This window comes from Physeter macrocephalus, chromosome 2 (assembly GCF_002837175.3).
Source record: "Physeter macrocephalus isolate SW-GA chromosome 2, ASM283717v5, whole genome shotgun sequence".
In the NCBI taxonomy this organism is placed as follows: domain Eukaryota; kingdom Metazoa; phylum Chordata; class Mammalia; order Artiodactyla; family Physeteridae; genus Physeter; species Physeter macrocephalus.
Window position 1 is genome coordinate 7,103,451 of NC_041215.1, and position 8,712 is coordinate 7,112,162.

General features: G+C 48.7%; 1 protein-coding gene across 4 annotated transcripts in view; it reads left to right on the plus strand.

The window, feature by feature from the left end:
• The first annotated feature begins 6,255 nt into the window (after positions 1-6,255).
• ARL10 (ARF like GTPase 10) overlaps positions 6,256-8,712 on the plus strand; it is an 11,593-nt gene continuing 9,136 nt past the window's right edge. For 3 of the 4 annotated variants that reach the window (XR_008615779.1, XM_024116320.3, XM_055079929.1), the window contains exons 1-2: positions 6,256-7,686; positions 8,298-8,499. Coding sequence is in view for 3 of the 4 variants with exons in the window: in XM_024116320.3 (XP_023972088.2) it covers positions 7,504-7,686; positions 8,298-8,499 (385 nt within the window). In the remaining variant the exon portion in view is untranslated. Of the gene's footprint in view, positions 7,830-8,297; positions 8,500-8,712 lie in introns of all 4 variants that reach the window. The other variant, XM_055079921.1, reaches the window with a different exon arrangement.

Below are 8,712 nucleotides of genomic sequence, written 5' to 3' on the forward strand. Positions count from 1 at the left end.
AAGAAATAGGATATCAGTTACCTAAATAGTTTGAGGGTGTCCTCCCTATAGGGACTCTGAATGATTTTATGTTTAAAAACTGCATCATTCTTCATGCACATTTCAACAAATGGACCAACCCGACCAAAGGCAATTTAGAATATCAATGGCCATTTGGAGGAACTTTTGAAATCCGCAAACTTAATTTCATTAAAACCAAATTGGACTAAAATGGCTCAAAAAATTTCTAGAACTGAGTAGTATGCCTGTTTCAGTTGGTACTTTGAGGATTCCCAATGTTATCAGGAGTCTAAAATTGCCTCTCTGAAAAATAAGATTTTAAGATTAAGTACGACAAATGAAGGAAAACAAAATGGCTCCCAAAGCCTTGGACTCGTCTTCCTTGGCTTCTTTGTCTCCCATTCTGCCTCTGACACCATCTTATCTCTCTCTCCCTTGGTTCTTCATGTTCAGGCCCTGCTCCCAGCACCATCTTCCTCCTTCCCTTCTATACCACCTATACCTCCTCTATGCTCTCAAGTCCCCCATGCTAACTCTCTCACCAAACTTGTCCTTTTCTCTGAAACTCTCCCTACCCTCTTTTCCTCTGAACCTTTAAAATGAAAGGTTCAGAGGAAAATCTGTCCCTTTAAAATTAAGCCTCCTGAGGACCCAGAGAAAAACCCTTAATTTCTTATATTCCCTGGACTAAAATTAAACTGCGAGCCATAGTTAAAGATTTTCCCAAAGTAACTGAAGGTCCTCACGGATTTGCTGAGGAATTTAAAAGTATAGTCATTCAAACTTATGAACCTGGTTTCTCCAACTTATATCAGCTAGTTAATATGCTTGTCAGTGGCCCAGCCTTAGATAAAAACCCCTAATTGGGAAAATCATGAAAGGGCTCTAGAATTACAACTGGGAGAGCAGCCCACTAATTGATTATATGATCGGGCTTGTTCAATTGCTAGGTGACTTCACTGAGCAATTTCTAGGGCTTTTCCAAAGCCTATTGATTGAGACAAAATTCAAGCTTGCCCACAAAAATCTGATGAACCTGTTCATGACTATTACAATCAACTTCAGATTATTTTTTAAGAAAATTCTCATCTTCCTTCAGATGTTGATTCCCCATGGGTAACTTTTAACTCTGTTTATTAGTGGGCTGAACCAGGACCTTTCCCTTCTAATAAAAAGGACCAGGATGAAGTGGGAAATTATGTCCACTCTAGATTTAGGTAATCTGGCAAACCAGCTCTCACACTGTAGGTGAGTCACCACCAAAATTCTTAATCTTCAACTCCACAAATGAAGTCCCCTAAATAAAATCAACACCCTCCCAGTTTCTGCCATTACTGCAAAGAGCCAGGACATGGAAAAGAGACTGTTACAGACTCAAGCACTTCAGGCACCATTATCCCTCTAACCAGCCTTTCCAACTTCTTCCCAATTCTCACTGACAGGGCTCCAAGGAACTACAGGGCCTCTTCCCAATCCTCCCTCTTAATCAGCTTGGAGAAACATTCCTCCAGATTTGGGATGGATCTCTTCTCATCCTAACTGACACTGCAGCCACACTCTCAGTGCTCAACCCCACTACTATAACGCAGCCCCTGCCTCGGAGTACTAATACAGTTCAAACAGTGGGGATCTCTAATGAACCTCAAGTGCTTCCTGTCCCTGAACCTATTCTTTTTTGTCTAGACCCTTTGAAAGATATACATGCCTTTCTCCTCAGTTCCTCCACCTCATCCATTTATTAGGCCAAGACTTCTTACAGAAGTATCACACCAGGGACTTCCCTGGCAGTCCAGTGGTTAGGACTCCGCACTTCCACTGCAGGGAGAATGGGTTCTATCCCTGGTCTGGGTCCTGAATGCTGTGTGGTGTGGCCAAGAAAAAAAGAAGTATCATGCCAGAATTTCTTTCTCCCAAAAAAAGGAAATAATTCTAGAATTTGACGGTAGTCATCAAAGTCACCCACCAGGTGAATTAAATGATCCTTTGACATCTTTTATTTGTTCCATCTCTGACAGTATTAGAGCTTATTCTAGAAACACAGATCATTTGTGCCTATTAAATCAGCTACCATCCCCCTTCTGGGCAAAATCTCCAACTGATGTTGGCAAAATTCATAGCACATCTCCGATCAAGATTCATATAGTCCCCTCAAATCTCTCCCCAGAATTAGTTAACACCCTATAAGATGTTCTTCAGGGCATAAGACCCATAACAGTTACAAGGCTCAAGCCCTCATTATCCCTTGTAGTAGCCCTGTAATACTCCCATTTTACCAGTGAGAAAACCTAAGGATCAAGGGTGGAGGTTTGTGCAGCACCTCAGAGCAACAAACAACACTGTTATCCCTCCACACCCTGTCGTTCCTAATCCTTGTATGTTGCTAACACCCATTCCCACCAGATGTAAATTTTTTACTGTAATTGATTTATGCAGTGCATTCTTTAGTATTCTAGTTGATGAAGCTACCTACCTACCTTTTTGCCTTCACTTGGGAAGAAAAACAATTCACCTGGACAGTAATGTCTCAAGGCTCTACTTGAGACATTACTTCTTATTTCTTGCAAATCCTAGAAGCTGATCTGGATGATATAAAGTCCCCTAGAGGTTCTACTTTGTTGCAATATGTAGATGATTTGCTTCTTTTCTCTCTTTCTCAAGGTTTCTCACAGAAAGACAGCATCTAGTTGCTAAAGCTTTTAGCCTCAAAGGGACGGAAGTTCACCAAAGAAAAACTGCAGTTTGCCCGAACCCAGGTTTGATATTTAGGACATCTGATATCAGAACAAGGGCTACACTCAGATCCAGATAGACTTCATGGTGTCCTAAGTTTCCTAAAACCCAAAACTAAGTGCCCACTGGGAGGTTTTCTTGGGCTAGCTGGTTTTTGCCAAAATTGGATTTCAAATTTCTTATAGCCAAACCTCTGTAATATTTTACTAAACAATAACAACCTGGACCCAATTTTATGAGAAGAACCAGACAATATAGTTTCCAAGGCCTTAAAGGAGAGTTTGATGAACCCCACTTGCTCTTGGGCATTGCAATTATGAGATTCCCTTTCTCCTTTTTGTTTATGAAAAGGAAAAGAATGCCCTGGGGATATTCACCCAACAACATGGGACCACCATTGACGCTTTGGGTATTATAGCCAGCAACTGGACCCTGTGGCATGGGGACACCCTCCTTGCCTTAGAGCCATTACGGCCACTGCCCTTTTGGTTAAGAGCACCAAGAAAATTATTGTGGGATCCCCTTTAACCATCTTTGTACCTCATGCAGTAGAAGCCTTCCTGAGTTCTCATCACACTCAACATTTCTCAGTCAACATTTCTTCACCGCCTATGAAGGCCCTTTGTTAACTGCTCCTCACATAACTCTTTTACCCTCTAATAACTTTTAACCCTGCTACTCTTCTCTCCTCCAATACATATGAGAGACTTCAGAGGCAAACTCTGAGTTTTGCTTCTTTTTCAGATGAAAAGTATGATAAAATGAGTGGACCTAGGTTCCAGCAACTGTAAAGGGGGATCTAGGATATTTAAAGCATGGTTTTGCAATCACACAGACCTGGTACAAACCCCAGTTGCATCATTTATTGACTCTGTGATCTTGGGGAAGTCACTTCCTCTCTCCAGGCTTCAGTTTTCTCTCTTAGGAGGTGGAGGTAAGCTGACAAGTTGGCAGATAGCAGCCAGCCCCAGGTCAGGGGGATACCCAAGAGTCACAGGGAAGTTGGCAGATCAGAGAACCTCACCCTGTGGCTACCAGAAGAGGGCCAGGCTGGGGTGTGGACAATGGGATCCCAGAGCACAATAGGACACAGCCCCATCAGAGTTTTCTGATAGATACACACTTTCTTCTTCCCCACCTTGCCCGGGGCAGACCTTGGCCAGCCCTATAGCTGTCACCATACTATTACTGCAGGCTGAGAAGGCACTGGCTGGGTGGGGGTGGCTTACAGTCTCTGGGTGGGGAGGGAGGTCAAAAACAAGTACAAGGCAGTGAACTGGCCTGTACCTTAGCTTCTCTTCCACCACTCCTCTTCGCCCTCCTGATACCTTAGGCACTAGGTTATGGCAACCATGGGTGGCAGCCTCTAGTAAGAGTCCTACCTGATAGAGAGAGGTACAGGGAGGTTCTTCAGGGATGCAGATGTCTGCTCAGGACAGTATAAACCAGGAGGTATAGACTGTACACGAGAGTCTCCTTCTCAACTCACCAGGAAAAGTTCAAACTACACTTGGGCTTTGCCCCCTCCCCCAGGCACTCAGTCCTGGCCCCAAAGAAACAGGACCTCACAGGGGCAGATAAGAGACAGCTGAGGGACACACACCCATCAAGAGAAAGACAACATACAGGGCAACCTTATCCAGACACAGCAGAGTTCATGGACTAGGCAGGACAGGAAATGAAATACACATTTTAAGTATTATTCTAAAAAGGAAAAGAGAGGATTGGGGAAATATTAAGGAGGAACAAGAAGTCATACAGAAGAACCAACTACAGAGTCAGACATGAAAAATGTCATAGATGAAATAAAGACCTCAAAGTTTGGGGTGAATAGCAGAGTGGATATAGCCAAAGAAAGACCAAATAAGCAAGTATTGATATTAAGATCAGGTTGAGAAAATCTCCTAAAAAGCATGAGGAAGGTATAGATATTTTACATGGTACCCCAGTGACCAGATGGCTTCATAGGTGAATCCTACAAAACATTTAAAGAAAAGTGAACATCTATCTTTCTCAAACTACTCCAAAAACTTGCAGAGGAAGGAACATTTCTGAACTCTTTCTAGGAGGCTAACATCACTTTGATAACAAAACTAAATATCACACACACACACACACACACACACACACACACCCTTAAAACAAAAGTTTCATGAGAGGGTGTTATTGTCAACTGTATTCCATATATATATATATATATATATATATATATATGATATAAATTGATTTCACAATTCACTAATGGTCTTAAATTACAGTTTGAAACACAGGACTGGAGTCATACTCTTAGGCTCTCTTGCTAAGCATTACTTCTCTCCAGAGGAATGATTTCTTTGAATGGGGAGTTTGGGAGAAGACAGTAGGTATGCTCAACCCAGCTGCTTCTGGGCTCTTCTGCCCTGTCCATCTGTAGAGATGGTGGGTCAGGATGCTCTCTGACTGCTCGGGAGGGGCCTGGCCCTGTAAGGTTTCTAGACAGTTTCTCTTCTCACTTCAGTGCCTACCCCTTTCCGACTATTTGGTGCCTCTGCCATGCTGGCTGTTAATATTCTTAGTATAAAACTCCTGCCCTTGCTTGATGAGTTGAGTCACTGATCTGGTGGGTAGTCCATCTGTTTCAGGAGAAAGTATCAGCAAGTCTATTTCGGCCCCATGTCTAAGCCCCTTTCTCCAATTCAGCATTTATTGACAACAAAGATGACATTTTTCTCTCCATTTGAACATCTTGTCTTCTCCATTAGTTCTAAACTTGGGGAGAAGAAGCATTCTTTATAACCCTGCTGTTGTGGACCAAATGGTGGTATCCCACCAAAATACATTATGTTGATGCCCTAATCCCCAGTGTAATAGTAATGATAGTATTTGGAGGTGGTGCTCTTGGGAGGTAATTAAATTTAAATGAGGTCAAGAGGGTGGGGCCCCACCATGGGATTAGCATCCACATAAGAGGAAGAGAGAGCACAGCTCGCTCTCTCTGCCACGTTGAGTACACAGTGAGAAGGTGGCTGCCTGCGAGTCAAGAGGGCACTAGCTGGGAACTGAATCTGCTGACACCTTGATCTTGGACTTCCTAGCCTCCAGAACTGTGAGAACTAAATTCTTATTGTTTTTCACCCAGTCTGTGGTATTTTGTTGACAGCCCAAGAAGATTAAAACATCTGCTAAGATTTAACAGTGTTGGGGCTTCCCTGGTGGTGCAGTGGTTAAAAATCCGCCTGCCAATGCAGGGGATATGGGTTCGAGCCCTGGTCCGGGAAGATCCCACATGCCGTGGAGCAACTAAGCCTGTGCGCCACAAATACTGAGCCTGCGCGCCTAGAGCCTGTGCTCTGCAACAAGAGAAGCCACTGTAATGAGAAGCCCGCACACTGCAAAGAGTAGCCCCCACTCGCCGCAACTAGAGAAAGCCCGTGCACAGCAACAAAGACCCAATGCATCCAAAAATAAATTTATTAAAAAAAAAAAAAAAAAAAAAAAAAAAAAAAAAAAAAAAAGGGCTTCCCTGGTGGCGCAAAAGGGCTTCCCTGGTGGCGCAGTGGTTGGGAGTCCGCCTGCCGATGCAAGGGACGCGGGTTCGTGCCCCGGTCCGGGAAGATTCCACATGCCGCGGAGTGGCTGGGCCTGTGAGCCATGGCCGCTGAGCCAGCGCGTCCAGAGCCTGTGCTCTGCAACGGGAGAGGCCACACACACACACACACACACACACACACACAAATTTTAACAGTGTTAAATGGTGCCAGGAGGTCAAGCAAGATAAGAACTAAGATGCCACCAAGGGATTTACCAAGAAGGGGTTTGTTAGAGACCCTGGTGAGAACAGCTTCTCTGGGTGGGTGGGTCAAAGAATAGGAAATGCACATTATCCCAAAGCAGGGCTAAAATGGAAAGAAGAGGTAGCAACCAGAGGCAGAGGAAACAGGAGAGATCTGAGCATACCGGGAGGTGACTAGAAAAAAGCCCAGAGTCCTCCCTGGTGTATAAGATGGCTTGAGGTGGTTTACAGTAAAAATATACCCATTCACCCCACAGATCCTCACAGGGTCCTCCTCTTAAGTACCCCAGACCCGTTTCTCCTGCTTTTCCTCCTTGTGTTACATCTGGAAACTTTGGCAGTCACTGGGGGTCACGGAGGACAAAGTGGTCAGGTCTAAACAGACTCCTGGACCTGCCTGCTTTATCAGGATGCCAAGAGACCACAAGAGAGCAGAACCCCTGGGAACCAGTCAGCAGCCAAGGCAGGGTAGAGAGTACTAACAGTCAGGGACCTGGGTTGCAGTCCTGCTTCTGCACTCCATAACCTGCCATCCCACAGAATTCCTCTCCGAGATCTTGAGGGATCCAGGAAACAGATGGCCTGGGTTTGAGTGCAGGCTTCACCAAAGCACTACGGTGTGGCTTGGGCCTCGGTTTTCACTTCTAAGAGGCACCGTTTTAAGGGGTAACCTAGAACAGCTGTGAGCTAACCCCTTGGCACACAGCAAGTGCTCGGTAGATGCCAGTATCACCGCCTCTTGTCCTGCCCAGGCATAGCCTCTCGCTCCACACCGCACCTTGCAGAGTGGGCGGGAGGTCCCCACGCTCCGGCCAGCGCCCCCGCTCCAGCCGCCAGGGCGCGGGCGGCCTGTCGCGACAGCGGCGGTGCATTGTGGGGCTTGTAGTGCGGGGCTCTGTTGGGTGGGTGGGCGCGGCCGAGGCAGTTCGCAGCGGGGCCATCTTCGGCAGGCCGGCTGGCTCGGCCTGTGGAGCCGGCAGCCGCGCCCCTCGCCCGGCCCGATGGCGCCGCGGCCGCTAAGCCCTTTGGTGCTGGCGCTGGGTGGTGCGGCGGCCGTGCTCGGTTCGGTGATCTTCATCCTCTGGAAGACCTACTTCGGCCGCGGACGGGAGCGGCGCTGGGACGGAGGCGAAGCCTGGTGGGGCACGGAGCCTGCCCGCCTTCTGGAGTGGGACGAATGGGACGTGAGTACCTGGAGGGGATCTGCGCCTCCGCGCGCGCAGCCGAGGGGTGTGACCGCCGCCCTACGGGGCGGGAGCTTGACGCCGCACGCCTCGCGCGGGTGGGCGCGCGTCGGGCGGCCGGGAGTCCCGGAACCGAGGAAGGGGTGGGCGTTTGGGTGAATGTGCTATGCTGCGCCGCCGTAGGCCTAGGGCTTCCTCCAGGCAGCCGGAGCCTATCGGGCCCTCGCCGGGCCCAGCCCGAGCCCGAGCCCGCCCGGCGCCTGCGCAATGCGCGCGGGCCGGGGGATGCCGGGAGAGGCCCTCCGCCCCCTCACCCGGCCAGTGCGGTTCATTTGCGCGTTATCCCATCTCGGTGGTTCCTTCCGCTGTGGGATGTGGGGATTGTCAGTCTGAGGAGGGGTAGGAATTTGCCCGAGGTCACTCAGGAAAAACCTGAAGAACGGGTCTTGAGATTCAGGACTCCATAGGCCCCGCTCGTCCCTTTGCACCAGAGCGGGCCTGGCTGCCCCTTAACGGCGGCAGGGCGGGGATGGGCGCTTTTTGCCTTCGGTCTTCTATGGGGAAGGCTCAGGCGGGAGGGTGCCGACCGCAGCCTGACCCGTGCCCCACAGCCCGAGGACGAGGCGGACGAGGAGCCGGCGTTGGAGGAGTTGGAGCAGCGCGAGGTGCTGGTGCTGGGGCTGGATGGCTCTGGGAAGAGCACGTTCCTGCGCGTGCTGGCCGGGAAGCCACCGCTGGAAGGCCACATCCCCACCTGGGGCTTCAACTCCGTGCGGCTGCCCACCAAGGACTTCGAGGTGGACCTGCTGGAGAGTGAGCAGACCCGCCCCCCCGCCACACACACACACACACACACACACACACACACACACACACACTCTCTCTCTCTCTCCCGCTCATCTCAGCTGGACTCAGCTGGACACACACACACACACACAAACACACACACACACACACACACTCTCCCGCTGTCTCCCCATCATCTCAGCTGGACACACACACACACACACACACACACACACACAC